Source organism: Sinocyclocheilus rhinocerous, unplaced genomic scaffold (genome assembly GCF_001515625.1).
Source record: "Sinocyclocheilus rhinocerous isolate Xijiao unplaced genomic scaffold, SAMN03320098_v1.1 scaffold1111, whole genome shotgun sequence".
NCBI lineage: Eukaryota > Metazoa > Chordata > Actinopteri > Cypriniformes > Cyprinidae > Sinocyclocheilus > Sinocyclocheilus rhinocerous.
In genome coordinates this window covers 639,476-655,544 of record NW_015655406.1, presented here as the reverse complement: position 1 = coordinate 655,544, position 16,069 = coordinate 639,476, and the positions used below count along the sequence as shown (strand labels likewise).

General features: G+C 38.1%; 1 protein-coding gene across 1 annotated transcript; it reads left to right on the top strand.

Annotated features, from left to right (window-relative positions):
- Nucleotides 1–911: 911 nt before the first annotated feature.
- Nucleotides 912–15,321, top strand: LOC107718243 (macrophage-stimulating protein receptor). The gene is given in 21 exon segments (XM_074560103.1): nt 912–1,125; nt 2,119–2,140; nt 2,457–3,735; nt 6,660–6,836; nt 6,922–7,044; nt 7,226–7,500; nt 8,085–8,223; nt 8,360–8,496; nt 8,737–8,916; nt 9,019–9,118; nt 9,924–10,142; nt 10,267–10,413; nt 10,536–10,689; nt 10,819–10,911; nt 11,033–11,245; nt 11,828–11,908; nt 12,351–12,532; nt 12,774–12,883; nt 13,643–13,808; nt 13,898–14,034; nt 14,827–15,321. Coding segments are annotated over 19 exon segments (4,068 nt in total). The 5' UTR covers nt 912–1,125; nt 2,119–2,140; nt 2,457–2,532; the 3' UTR covers nt 15,059–15,321.
- Nucleotides 15,322–16,069: the final 748 nt, after the last annotated feature.

Here is a 16,069-nt window from a genome sequence, read left to right as displayed (position 1 = left end):
TATCTATTCATCAAATGAATAACATTGAATCCTACTATGGCGAAGGCTTGGCACAGAACCTCTGCATATTTGTCTAAAGTACTGTACATAGCCTATTGAATACAAATGTAAATGCATTTAAATATACCACCACAAACATTCATCTACATTATACCATATGTTTTCTCAAGCTGTTCTGTAACTCTGCAGATACGCTTCCACAGAATTAGAATTGCTGGGTGAACAGTTACTCTGTCATACCAGTGTAGTCAAACACGTTCCTGTGTCTAATCCTTGTCAAACTGCTTTTTATTCTCTAGAAACTTATTAACAATGTGGCATATTGTTCACACCAACAACTTCAATTTACATTTAACTGTGGATTTAGAATTTAAGACCAAGTTTGGTATTGTCAAGTAACCACAATCTTGTGTAGATTACAATAGTGTTAGTAAAGTTCAAAATTAGAGGTTGCTCTGAAAAACCTCACTCAACAAGAAACAAATCTCATTTTGTTTTTTAATAAATCACTGTTTGTAATGAAAACGTTGTGTATCTGTGTGATGAAGACATTGAATTCGATTATTTAAAGATAAGAGTTTATTTTCGTTTCTTGAGGTTTTTACAGCTCAGTTGTGTGCTTTTGAGAAATCTTCTCACAACCTGACCGACACATTATACTATTTGGACAATGTGCGCTCTGTTTTATCTATTCATCAAATGAATAACATTGAATCCTACTATGGCTTGGCTTGGCTCATGAATATTAATCAGTTTACGTGGCTGGAAGGCTGCCAAGGGACGTCTGCATTGCGTAAGTAATATTTATGAGCAGTGGTGTCACCATAGTAGTAATCATTCCCTTCTGCGGGTGGGCGGGGCCTGTCAACTCCAGTCAGTGCTTCGAACGAAACAAGCAGTCGCCTAAAACACCAAGACATCTCTTATCATATGTTTCTAAAGTTTCGTATTATCTGGTTTTATGCATAAACTAAACTGAATGTATTGTGTTGATGTATATTGAAAGTTGTTTCACTTCTTTCAATGTTTTTTTTTCACTACTACATGTCTACATGTTCAGAGTTGGAAATGCAGTTATTGATCTATCCTGAGATCTGTACTTCACCGGGTTACCGTCACTAACAGGTGAGTGCGTTCTTATTGCCTATTTATCGTAAAATATGAAATTAGATATATACAAGATTACATTTTTTCTTGGAAAACATAATTGTACATATTCGATCATTTATTGCCTTGTAATTTTGTCAAAATAATTAAGCTAATAAATAAAATAAACAGGATTCATAAATGGCAACGGCTCTGTTAATTCCGTAGATACGGTGCATTCCAAATACGTTTTATTGATTTATTATTAAAAGTCGATGTCTCATGTCATGTCAGACAAAAGCTGAATCCTCTTTTCAAAGATTAAACAACCCCCTTTTTTCAAAATGAACCATTCTCTAAACATAATATCCATGGTACAAATAAATCCTCCACTGGGGCTGCCATCACTTAGAATAAGCAGCCTGTGTTTAAGATATTCTACAAGCTTTGGGAATCTGTGAGATTTATGTTTTGTCAGTGCGAAGACAAAGAAAGTTACTGAATATTTTAAAACAATAAAACATGGCAAAGTATTTGCCTAGTCAGGTGATATGTTTTAAAGAAACACATACTATATTTCCACTGTTTCCCTAAAGATGAATAAATTCTTATACATGTAGTCTGCAGAATGCATTCAAAGCAGAGGTTCAAATGCTGTGGCATGATTTTGAAAAGTAATTAGCTCATTTGTTAGTTAAAAAAAGCTCTTGAATGAAAAGCAAAACAGTCAGTTTGCAACTTTTGCACAAAAAAAGCACGTCTAAGTTGTGACAAGAATGACAATTTGAGAGGCCCTCGGTGTAGAACATGGTGATGAGCTCTTAATAATTAACTCAGATGAGAACCAAGAAATATTACATTGAACATTGGTTGGAAGCCAACCATTCTTTCTGAAAGGCCTTTTTTTATATATATATATCTTTTTTCTTCATATTTTGCTTAAAACACTTGAAAATAGTTCTCTCAGAGTTGTGCAAAATATCTATTTTTACTTTTTAATGACTTTCTCTCTTTCTGAGACATGACTTAAAGCTGCAGGCACAGACAGACATGAGTAAGTAAAACCTCTTTTAGTGTTTACAGACTTGAAATGTTTCCCTTTGCCATTTATGACAAATCAAAACATAATTTCCCCCCTAAATTACATTAAAACATTCGTTATGTAATCATTGCTTCACATCATTTTGAATTTGAAACCTTTATTTTATCATAGTATGGCCACTTGCCAACATCCTCGTTTTTTTTAAAGATATGGGAGTGACTAAATGATGACAGAATTCTCATTTTTGTGTCTATTCATTAACCATTTTTAAAGGAAGCTTCTTTTGTGATTGTTATGCTCAATCGTTATCACGCCTTCCTGTTCTCAGGATGTCTTCATTGACAGATGCCAACTGGAGCTAACCGCAACACACTACAGCCATTTTTTTTCACCCTGGAGTGGACATGGTCCATTGGGCCACTCATCTGGTGACATATGTCTGGATACAGGCTCTAATGTCTTCTGCATTAGACACTTGTCCCCCAACGGCTCCCATCGCTGTGGACTTCTCGGTGCCGTACCCCATGCCTTACTTTCAGACCCGCAACCGCATCCAGAACATAGTTACCAACTCCCTTTTCCAAGAGGTCTATGTGGCCTCTCAAAATGTCATTGAGGCGGTGAACTTTACTCTAGGTAAACTTTGGGAACTCCGTACGGGACCCGTGGGCAGTCCGGAGTGTGAGATATGCGATTTGTGTGAGATCGCAAGAGATCCCTTCCATGAGGACACAGACAATGAGGTGTTGCTCCTAGACACGTTCTTGATGTACTTGTACTCGTGTGGAAGCTCCCAATATGGAGTTTGCTATTTCCATCAACTCCATGAAAATGGAAGGCCTCCTGGGACTTCAAAGTGTTTATTCCGGAAGAAGTTCAACTCTCCACAGTTCTGCCCGGATTGCATCGCTAGTCCTTTGGGAACGAAAGTCTCCATGGTGGAAGAGGGCCAAACGGTGTACTTCTTTGTCGCAGCAACAGTGAACAACAGCGTGACGCAAAAATACGGTCGCATGTCCATTTCCGTACGCCGACCGGTTGCGACCGAGGACGGTTTTTACACCGATGTCAGAGGGTTGACGGTGTTGCCTGCTCTACGGCAGACGTACAGCATTGAATACATCTATAGCTTCTACACGCAGGACTTTGTCTACTTCTTGTCTGTCCAACGAGAGAAAACCGACTTGGACTCTTCGCCCTTTCAGACAAGACTAGGCCGTCTGCCACGTCACGAGTGGGAAATGCGACGCTACCGTGAAATTGTTTTAGAATGTCGTTTTGAACCCAAAAGGCGAAGGAGAAGCAATGGCAGTGAACCTTTTAAAGATGTGGTCTACAACGTGGTTCAAGCGGCCCACTTTGGCAAGGCCGGACGGGAGCTCGCAGATGAGCTGGGTGCTGAAGAAGAGGATGATATCTTATATGGCGTATTTGCTGTAACTGATGACTCGGGCGTTCCTGAACACGATTCAGCACTTTGTGCATTTCCGATGGATACGGTAAACACGGCAATAGACGATGGAGTGGAGGACTGTTGCAAGTCGGGACCAGAGCAGCTTTCCAGAGGCCTTTGCCATTTTCAGCCCTGTGAGAGCTGCCCACATGAGGTTGGTGCATTTTCAGTTTATTTACCCCTTTGTTTTTTGTTTGCAACAATCTATTGTGTGTTCTCTATGTGTTTGAACTATTTGCAGACTAATTAGGGTAAAAACAACTGAAGGGTTAACGAAAGCCTCTGTGACATACTGTTGAGTACTACAGAAAAATATCCTTGACTTCTTCCAAAGGAAAACTGTAATTAAACACCGCAAATAAACATTTAAAATATGTAAATGCCACACTGTTTTGAATGTCTAACTTTAGCACATGATATTACGTGTGGTTTTGAAGAAATGGCTCGTGGATTGCATTTCTTGTCCATCATTGCTTTCCATATATTGGCCTTATTTTTTTTCCTCTTCTGTCTGGTCCCTGCACTATTGTTTTACGTTGAGACTTACCAAGCTTTCTAGTGGGCGATTTTTGTTCTTTTGTTGTAAAATGGTTTGAGTGACCACAGTGTGGGTCATAAGTCTTGTGTTTATTATTACTTCAACTCCTATAGAGAGTAACAATGGCACTAAAGGCACTACACTCATAAATCATAAACTGGTCTGATTAAAGAAACCTTTTAAAAATCCTTCTGTATCCATTAGCACTGAGGCTCCGAGATTGAAATAGTTCCTTGAAATACCAAATCATTTTGTCTTTATGCAGGAATTAAGAGCAACTATTGTAGTCCATTAGAATCATTGGGAATAACACTGTTGCAAAACAGTTTGGTCCCTGTAGGAAAGTTGAACCATTATGACCAAAGAAAGAGGTTATGTTGAGTTCTAAGTTCGTGTAACCCTTAAAAGGCCTTAAAAATATATGAATTGCTTAATATAAGTCTGTATATGAGGTTGCTATTGCTTTATACTCGCTGTTAAAAGTATTTTCTTTAGGCCGTGCTTGTTCTTGAGTCTGATTGCCTTAGACATTACTCATGACTTGGAAATGATTTAAAACTTGACTCAGACTTGCAAAACAGTGATCCATGCCTGACCTCTTGGCATACCAACATTAAAACCCCAAATGTGAAGTTTTTGGTGCTTCCATCATTTTGAGTTTTAGAATGAATTTCAAAACAAGTAGCTTAAGTAGCCTGTACTGTTGTTCTATGTGTGATTTTTTTTTTTTTGAAAAAGCTTTTACTGCACCATCTCTGTTATGAATTTCATATTCAAGCCTGCAATAGTTCTGCGAGACTATCTAACATCTGTTAAATAACTTAAATCTAATGTTCCCCTGCTCTGTACTACAGCAGGATTCTCAGAAAACAATCTCAGCCACTCACAGAATGAGTTTTCTTTCATTACAGTAAGCATTAGAAGACTGAAAAGAGTTTTGTGAATATCCAGGAAGGTATTTGAACATTAAAAAAGTTATTGGAAAAATGATGCACTTGTAAGGAAAAGCGGTCTAGAGGAACATTTTCTGGCATGCAGAAAGCTGGAACACTTTTTGGCTCCACCGAAGGTGTCAAAGAAACTTGGAAGCAGAAGCAGAACACTGAGTTCATGCGTTTAGTATGTGTTCTTAAACTGCTGTCAGTATGTGTATTAAGTATGCTAAATCTTTTCTCAAAATGAACTCTTTTTCCTAGTCATTTGCAATTATTTTTAACCAGCATGTGTCAAGGCGAGTTTTAATCTTTGTATGAAGTCAGTTCCCCTCATGTTCCACTTGGTTTGATATTTTGCTGTCTAATGCAGTGACACTGATTCATTTTTACATGTCTAAATTCTTTTTACGGTCACTGCATATTTATAAAATACTCATTCTAATTAATTTCTAATTTCTAATTAAAGAACTAATTTCTTATCTATCATTTTCTGTTTGCCTATGCTAGTGAGTGAGAAGCTGCATAAATGTGGTTACATGTCTTAAAATCGGTGAAGTTTGCACTGGAGGAGATCATAATTTTAGTGTTTGAATGAGAATTGGCTACTTTTACAGTTTAAACTTCCCTGTAATGTGTGGGAGAATGTCTCGGAAATCTCAGGGTGTGATTGCGAGCTTGCTGCCATAAAAAGTTTACAGATGGTATGTGTCTAAGAGTGTGTGTTTGTGCAGTTAAAAGAATAGGGGTTTCCACTGAGGTCAGTGTTTATGGGAAATGAGTGGAAAAAGGAGAAAATGACAGTGTCATTTTTGGGATTCCAATGAGAGACACTCACCAGATCACTCATTCTGAATGCACTTGTTAAAAAGTATAATTTAGCACATTTGAAAAGTGCTGCTGTGTATTATTTTTATTAAGAAATCATAATCTGCAAATATAGAACTCCTCTAATTTGTGGTTAATCAGTCTAAATGCAGAAATAAAGACGATTATAGAGTGTTTCCAGACTGGAAATGCATTTGGGAGAATTATCGTGACTGTCTTTTTTTTTTGTCAGTTGTGTCACACTTTCTATGGAAAGTTCACAGCCACTTCACAGTTGTCTAGGGCCATGATTTGGTTAGTCAAGGATTGTGTGGTTGTCTTTTGTCTGATGCTTGGAGTTTCAGTTTTTTGTTTGGAATGCAGGAATTGGTTGATAGAGCGACATGTGATAGCTTAGTTTACAGCAGATCAGCGCAGAAACATCACTGCAGTACTGAAGTACCCAAACAATAGAGATTGAGTTCTTTTGTGTTATGTTTGGAATTCTTGTGGTGAGAATCGAAATTGGCGGCCTAGATTACTGGAATATCCCAAATATACAAAACATTGTCATACAAATGTCATTTGATTTGTCAAAGTATAATCTATTTACTAATGTCTTTTTATTTTTATGCTAACTGCTAATTTAATTCAAAGTATTTTCAGAATTAAGAAAGAACTTTTCTTCTTTCATAACCAACTTTTGGATGTTGTACTGTACATCAGAGCGTCTATCAAAAGGAAAGATATCTTTAATACAACAGTGCAGCTCTGATTATTTTATTGCGTATGTGTGATCAGAGCATGGAGCACAATATGACCTGCAGAGATCAGCCCACCCTGGTGTCTCAGCCATACTACAGAGTCGACCTCTTCAACAGACAGATGAGAGGCGTTCTGCTCACCTCACTGCTGGTCACCAGCATTGAGAACAAGACAGTGGCTCATATAGGCACATCAGATGGGAGACTGCTGCAGGTATGGGTCATAAAGAAGACAGTTTTACTTGCTATGCCAGTTTCATTAATTATAATATTAACCTCTTTTCTTTTTTATGCCACAGCTTGTCCTGAGAAGATCCAGCCCCGTCATTTTTGCTAATTACTCCCTTGTAGAGAACCATAAGGTGTCGTCTACCGCAGCTGTTCTCTCGCCGGACCATCTACTGTTTGTGATTGGAGATAAGGTTTGTATCATAAACAAATTAAAGGAATGAATCTGATGTAATACCAACCATGATTTCATATACATTGTTTAAGTAGTATGCTGTATGAAGTATGCTAGTATTCCAAATGGACGTGGCTAAGATTCCAGAAGACTGTATTCCTTTTTTGGGCTAATGATGGTTATAAAATCAAAACTGGCAGATGATTCAGGTGCCTCAGAGGGGTCCGGGTTGTCGGCACTTCCTCACATGCGCCATGTGCCTGATTGCACCAAAGTTCATGGGATGTGGCTGGTGCTCAGGTCTGTGCACCTGGGCTTCTGAGTGCAGGACACACTGGGGAAATGAGTCATGTCCGCCCGGCATCACAGAGGTGAGACATTAAACACACCAAATGAGCTGTTGTGTAATTTAGCTGAGATTCTTATTTGTTAACCAGGTTTATCCATCAGTGACTCATTTGAAATGTATTGTACAGTTAACAACAAGACTCTTGATGTGAAACTAGATTATAAATACATTTCCAACCCTTTAAGATATTTAAAAAACATTTCAGATGTTTAATAATATGGACAGCATTTTAAATATTTGATAAATATTTATATAAATGTTTATATATATTATTTGAAATATTAGGTGAGTATTTGTATTGATATTTGTATTGATATTAATAAGTATTTATCTGTAAAATGTATCTGTAAAACAGCAAACATGTCTTTTACTAATATTTAAATTTGTTTGATGATCTGAAACATTAAAGTGTGACAAACATGCAAAAAAATAAGAAATCAGGAAGGGGGCCAACACTTTTTCACACCACTGTATATAAAACTCAAAATAAAATACTATTTGCCAAAGCTACATTTCTCATTTTAATTTAGTTTAATTTGATGTACTAACATTATTAAGACTGAAACTTACACTGCTGTTCAAAAAAATTTGTTATTTTTTTTTGTTTTAGAAAAAAAACAAATACTTTATTCAGCAAGGATGCATTAAACTGATCAAAAGTGACAGTAAGACCTAATAGCAGGATGTAACTGGACATTTTGTCTGCTCAGCTTGTTGTGTAAGATCCGTTCTGGGGCAACAGAGCCACTTTTTAAAACAGTGAACATCACAGCTAAAGTGCATGAGGGCCGAGTGGAGGGCCGATATTCCATTGAAGGAAGTGCCGAGATGCCCGGATTCACCTTTGTGGTAATTAGTTAATTCGTTGCACATACAAAACATGCATTTTCCTCCTCTTAAAACCCTCCACCTGATTTTTAAACAATAGTCATTAGCAAGCTTGTTGACAGTAGATAACCTTTGCCCAACATATTTTTTACACAAGGTCCCAAACATCACTGAAGTCCAGCCTGACTATGGACCTGTGAATGGAGGAACACTCATCACCATCACAGGCCCTTATCTGGATTCTGGGAAGAACAGGAAAGTTACGCTTGATGGAGAAACATGTCCAATCAAAAGGTGTGTGTGTATTCAATATAACAGGGCTCTTCAAATGGGGGCATCTAATAGAAAAGAGGAGGGTCTGCTAATTGTATAAAAAAATGCAATGTTATTATATTAAAATTACACACACTACTGTTCAAAACTGACCCCTTTAAAGCTATATGTTTAAAGTTCCAGCTCTGTTTATTATTTTTTTCTGTTTAAGATTATATATGTAGTGTTCATGTTCTAAAGTGAATGTTATTCCACCTACAGTGTATCTGTGGTAAAAGGAAACCTGTCCTCCATCGCATGTCTGTCTCAGCCTGTGACGGAGGTGAAAGACGTGGTGCTCCGTGTCTACATAGATAAGTCCCGTGTGGTGATCACTAAAGTCTTCCGGTACAAGAAGACCCCTGAGATTCTTGCTGTGCTGCCCGATTGCAGCTTTGACAGGTAGATGCAGAAAGTCATACATTTTTGACTTATCGGCAGTTAAGAAAACAACCTTTCAGAAAAGTTATGGAACATCTAACATTTTATTTTGCTAAATTACAGTGGGTCAAGAATCATCATTGAAGGCCGAAATCTGGACTCTGTCTACAGAACTGTCATCTACTTTAAACCCAAAGAAAGCCACCTGAAACCTGTTTCCACTGTATGAACTTTAAACTTTCACTTCTGAGATCTGCCCATATTGATCTATTGCCTTGTTTCTTTAAAGTGGTCATATCATGAGGAATCAAATATTGCTTAATATTTTAAAATAAAAGTTCATTGTAACATACTGTAAGTATGAATAAGAAGGTAGCAGGATAGATAATATTATTCCTACTCCTACTAGTTGAACCAGTCAAAAGTTTTGCAGATCCTTCATTATCTAAACATTAGAAAAGATTGGCTAGTTTATTTTTACATTTCAGTCTGATCTCAGTTTGAGCGGCATGTTTTCAAAGCACTGTACCTCATTTCACATGCAAAGCGTTTTTTAGAAATGATATATTTAGTGTTGGGAGATTCTATCTACTCTCTTTAATGACCACAACTTCACAACATTTAAGACTTTCATAATGTTGTCTCAGTCTTCCACCGAGAGCTGTGATTATGAATTTAAAGATGAAAGTGTTTTAAATCTATACACTAGCCTAGCAGCACAGCATTAGCATTTTTGGATTGCAGCATCAAAGCAAACAGACATAGGTTTGTGCACCAATAGCCTCGTGAGCAGCACGCTGACATACTGTATAGTGCCGTTGTGCTTCAGGCATCCCGAGTTCGAGTCCTGGCTCGCAGACCTTTCCTGATCCTGCCCCCACTCTCTCCTACTTCACTTCCTGTCTAAATACTGTCCTGTCACAATAAAGGCAAAAATAAATCTAAAAAAAAATATATATATATATAGATTTGTGAGCACATGACTTTTTTCTTCTTTCACATTTGCTTTATACTGTTGTTCCCTGAAGGAGTGCAGAGGTAAAGCCAAACCCACCCGTATGGAGTGCATCACCCCGGTCTTCCATCGAGATGAGACAGAAGAGGGTGAGCTCTCATTTGACATGGATGGAGTGCTCGGCCTGTGGAAACAAGACTTCTCCTACCACCCCTATGGCAGACCCATCCCATTTGAGACTGAAGGTCACATACTGAGACTCTACCCTGGGTTTGATGAAGTGTCCTTGCATGTATGTAGATACGTCCATGATTACAATCCCATTATTGCATTGCTGCACTTTTTCTACTTTTAATTATCTTTCTGAGTAAAGATTTAGAATCTGGTATTCAAAATCTTTTTTCCTCATGACGCAGCACCAAAAGTTGAACCTCGTGAGTTCCTGCATGTCAATCACGATGACAGTTGGAGATGTTGACTGTGGTGCTAAAGTGTTAGATAATGAGATCACATGCAGGATCCCTAATAATCTCACCATTCCCAGTGAGGGTTTGCCTGTGAAGGTGAGTGTTTGAAAGTATGTGTTGATCTATAAATGCAGTAAATTACCTTGTCTTTAGCCAAAGAAATTGCCATTAGTTGCATAATACAACCTCATTCTGACATCAGTATTTTCCTGTACTAGGTAACAGTTAATGGGTACACACATAATGTTGGCATCGTAATCTTGGTCAGTAACCACTATATGATGGGTATTGTGCTTGGCATACTGGCAGCTCTGGTCACGGGTGCGGTTATGGCCTTTATTGTGCTGAAACACCTGAGAAAACAGAAAAAAGGTGAGCACAATTTATGTCACGTCTCACTAATGCAAATCTTTTGCAGTCATTCCTAAATCTGATATCTTAACAAGCACAGCTGTTATGAACAAAAGACAATCAGTTTTATCACACCCTTTTTACCCACAGCTTCGCTGGCAGAAAATCGTCTTTCTTACTTTTCTCATAGTCGTTCACGTAATAATAGTGTGGATTTATGTCCCTTAGGAGACTACAGACGTGGTGAGACAACATCTTCACATCAGTAACAAATTTTAATTTATGTATTTTTTCATTGAAACTTTAAAGTTGAAGTCTACAGATACTTTAGAAACACTTCCATTATGTGCTTTGGTGTTTACAGAACTGCCCCTCACAACCATCACTGCACCTACTGGGGCCGTGGCGTTCCCCGGCCTGGCCTACACAGGCACCCTGGACACAACCCTGACCCCTCTCATGCCCCCAGAGAAGATCTCCATCAGCAGTTTCCGCCCGGAGCTGCTGGAGGAGGTGAAGGATGTGCTGATCCCAGCCTCCATGCTCAAGGTTCACCACCACCAGATCATAGGAAAAGGTGTGTTTATAAATAAAATATGCTGTGTGCTGCAAATAAGTTCAGTACACTACCTTTCAAAAGTTGAGAGGTCTATAAGATTTTTAAAGTCTCAGTAGATACAGTAATATTGTAAAAAATATTTTTACAATTTAAAATAACTTTTCTATTTGAATACATTTTAAAATATAATTTATTCCTGTGATCAAAGCTGAATTTTCAGCATCATTTCTACAGTCTTCAGTGTCACATGATCCTTCAGAAATAATTCTAATATGCTGATTTGGTGCTCAAGAAACATTTCTTATTAGTATCAATGTTGAAAATGGTTGTGCTACTTAAAAAATTTTGTGGAAACCATGACACTTTATTCTTCAGAATTCTCTGAAAGTAAGAAATATTTTATAACATCATAAATGTCTTTTGATTAATTTATAAGTCTTTGCAGTATAAAAAAATCTTACTAACCACAAACATCCAGGGTTTAGAACATGATATTGCTTCATTTCTCAAAAAAAAAAGAAGCTATTACAAGAAAAGGGAATAAGGTCATATTTTGAACAAAGTTTATTGCCACTATTAATAAACATGCTTTTTTTGTAGGACACTTTGGGACAGTTTACCATGGTTACCTCACCGACCACAACAACAGAGAAATCCATTGTGCTGTGAAATCTCTTAACAGTAAGAAACTCTTCAATGAAAAGAGCTCATAAAGACACTCATGAAGAACTGAACTACCCTCTCGGGATTACCTGCCTGATAAAAAAAAACAAAAACATTTATTTCTCACAATGAGCTGCCTTTAAAATTGGGTGGCTGATAGCTGTAGCAGAAGCAGTGTTCCTGTTGCTTGATTGTGGTTTTAGCAACAATAGGTCATGGGTTCAATTCCCAGGGAATGCATAAACTGATTAAATGTGTACTGTACCTTGAATGCAATAGAAGTTCCTTCGGATAAAGTGTCTGCCAAATGCATAAATGTAGCAGTGGTTTATGCAAAGGTTTTTAAACAACATTTTGAGGTTTTTTTAGAAGACTGATCTCTAAAGGTAAATTGACTTTAATGGCTTAAATAATATAAATGTGTACTTGCAACTGTATTTTCTCACATTCTCTCTGGTAGGAATAACGGATGTGGAAGAGGTGGAGCAGTTTCTGAAAGAGGGCATTCTGATGAAGGGATTTCATCACAGTAATGTTCTCTCTCTGCTGGGTATCCTGCTTCCTGAAGAGGGACTTCCCTTGGTGGTCTTACCTTACATGAAACACGGAGACTTGCGTCACTTCATTCGCTGTGAGAAGAGGGTCAGTTGCTAGAACGTAAACTCTTAACACATCAAATATGTTACATATTTTCCCTTTTACCTTTGCCTTGCACAATAGGTTTGTATTTGTGGATGGATTTCACAACATGACCTCCTGCACAGCTCAGAATCAAGCTCATGACCTTTGCAGAAGCTCCAGTAGTGATGTTTCCAAAAATTACACAAACTCAATGTGTGCCTGTTACATATAAGTCTTATGTAGATTTGTTGTCTTACCCTAGAATCCAACAGTTAAGGATTTGATTGGCTTCGGGCTCCAAGTTGCTAAAGGAATGGAATATCTGGCACAAAAGAAGTTTGTACACCGGGATCTGGCAGCACGCAATTGCATGTGAGTTTTGCATGCACAAAGATTTTGCATTAAGGCCCTGATATACTTCAAGTGAACTGGAGTGACATAATTTCAAACAAAATCAGACCAAATGAAGTTTGTTTGTAGTTAGTTTCGGGAGTTCCAAACAGCTTGCCAAAGCGAACTTTCTGGAAAAGTTCAGCTGGTAAACTCCTTCGAACTACCATTGGTCCATGGCACTTACATTCATGAAGCCGGCCTTCTTTGACATGGAAATCCAGTTTTTTTTTTCTTCTGTTTAATCCATTAAGGTCAGATGCGAGTAAAAATGTGAACACGCTGGAGACCTGCTTAATAGTAGAAATCAAAGTTGCAATTCTAATCGAAAGCTACACTGACACTGTTTTTTCATGTTTAATACTGTAAAGCTGCTTGATTTAAAGCAATCTGTTGTATAAAGTGCTATAAATAAATGTTACGTGACTTGATCTGGCTGGAGAGCTGAATTGCAGATCTCATGCAAACATATCCACATCGCTATGATCAGATGCTTTCTTAACTGCTGGTTTCTGTCATTTTACATATTCATCTCAGGATGTTAGCTAACGGTATGATGCTGCTCAGGTGTTTCGAAACTTTATTTTACTACTTCTATATCAGGGCCTTTAGGGCTCCAAACCGGTATGTTCAATTAGATAAATTTACCTACGAACTGTTCTTTGCTTATGTATGTAAATGCACACTGAAGCGCAACAGACAACTGTGAATTTGGTACTGACTGAACCAATGTTCTCTCAGGCTTGATGAATCCTACACCGTAAAGGTGGCCGACTTTGGAATGGCCCGAGATGTGCTGGAGAAGGAGTACTACAGCGTCCAGGACCACAGGAAAGCCAAATTACCCGTCAAATGGATGGCCATTGAGAGCCTGCAGACACAGAAGTTCACGACCAAGTCAGATGTGGTGAGAAACATGGTTACTTTAACCACTGGATTACAATAAGGAGTCGTCATATGTTCTTCTTAACACTGTTATTCTGTCTTTTACTGTAGTGGTCTTTTGGGGTTCTAATGTGGGAGATGCTCACACGAGGAGCCAGTCCGTACCCTGAAGTTGACCCATATGACGTCACACATTACCTCCTGAAGGGCCGACGGCTGCCTCAGCCACAATATTGTCCAGATCCATTGTACGATTCTCCATTTTTCTGCAATATATATTTATATCCCTATTACTCTTCTCAGTTAATCAAAATGTGGAACAAAAGTAGAAAGTTTGGTTGGTTTACTGAAGCCAGTTCTGTTCTCTAGTAGGTTTCTCTTTCATTTGTTTTTGGAAATTGTTCCACAATGCAAGAGAGAGTGACATGGCCTTTTGGAAATGCAATGGTTTTAAGTAGCTGTCACTCAGTTTAGTGTTTTTCCACCATTTGAGGTTCAGAGGGTTTAAAGCTTACTCAGTATTCAGAGCAGTGGAAAAGGTCAACCGAAAGGTTATTGTGAATGTCCCTTCAATTATCCAACACCTCGAGCACTGCACCCAGAGAGTTAATCATCATTCACTTCCAGACAGAGGGAAATATTTAAAAACCAACATAGTTTTCAGTGTTCCCCAAGTGACACTGCAAAACTTTGTAAACTTTGAGAAACTTCCAGCAATCACTAACCAAACCTTTGTGTGGTTGTTGCTGTGAAAAATATACAAACTATGGTATCATGATATCACAGTTTTTTTGTTGTTGTTGTTTTGAACACATATCATGATACATCCACATCACTTCTTTGTAAAGATTTGGAAACTGTAGAACACAGTAAAAGAGTGTAGTGACTCAGAGTGTAGCAACAGGATGTGGAAACATGACCGGTGGTGAGGTTCAGCAGTGGAAACTGAATGTGTGTGACTGAAGTTCATATGCCTGACTGATGCCTGATTGGACTTTTCCCAACTGAGAGATGACTGACCATCACCTCTGTATCTGCAGATTCGCCATTATGTTACAGTGTTGGGACCCTGACCCTGAGAGGAGACCGACCTTCTCCACGCTAGTGTCCGCAGTGATGAGTATTCTGTCCAGCCTGGAGGGGGAGCACTACATCAGCCTGAAGGTCACATACGTCAATCTGGACCAGCCCCGCCCCTACCCTGCCCTAACAGACTCTGCTGATGAATACGATTCGTCAGATGCCGATGATGCAGGCTCAGTCTCTAGCTGATTGACCAAATGGTTCGATACTTGCGTTTTAGGCCTTGCTGACACAACAGTGTCTAGGTTTGAAACAGCATGCTAGAACACTATTTTAACAGTACCATTTTAAAGGAATCATTCACCCAAAGATGAAAATTTGTTGAAATTTTTCTTAGGCCATCCAAGATGTAGATGAGTTTATTTTATCAGATGTTTTAGATGAGACAAAACAGATGATAAAAACATCACAATAATCTATAAACACTTTAATGGTGGATTTGTTTATTACAAACACGCAGCTTTTCACTTCACAAGACATTAATTGATGGATTGGAGTCATGTGGATTACTTGTGGATTATTGTGATGTTTTTATCAGCGGTTTGGGCTCTTATTCTGACGGCACCCATTCACTGCAGAGGATCCATTGGTGAGCAAGTGAAGTAATGCTAAATTTCTCCAAATCTTTTCTGATGAAGAAACAATCTTGGATGGCTTAAGGGTAAGTAAGTTTTCAACAAGTATTCCGTTCCAAAGTCCATGCCCATTATGTGCCAGAATGACACATAAATATTGGAAATCTTTTGAGTTATGTTTATATGTAGTTCATATGACATGTTATATATTGCATATGACAGACAGACACAACATTTGCCATTGGGTCAATACTGTCTAGCACTTCATGGCTGTGCTTTTAGTTACTATACTTCTGGCCTTGTACTGTATGTGCAGTATTTTCCAACACAAAGCATTAAACTCCCAGTAGAAGTCTATTGTTCATGAAATGTTCACTTTTGTGAGATACCTGTGCATAATTTTGAAATCAAGTCAACAGTGAGAGCACTGAAAGTGTTAACACACATTTAAGTTTCACACTCAAGCACTGCCCTCATTAGAATATCATATTTCAGTTGTAGAGGATGTATATTTTATTTATGAAACAATTACTTTTTTTATGTGAATAATTTTCTGTATTTTCTTATTACAATCAAATACAGAAAATCCTGGTCTGCACCACTTTATTTTGAAGATATCTGTAAT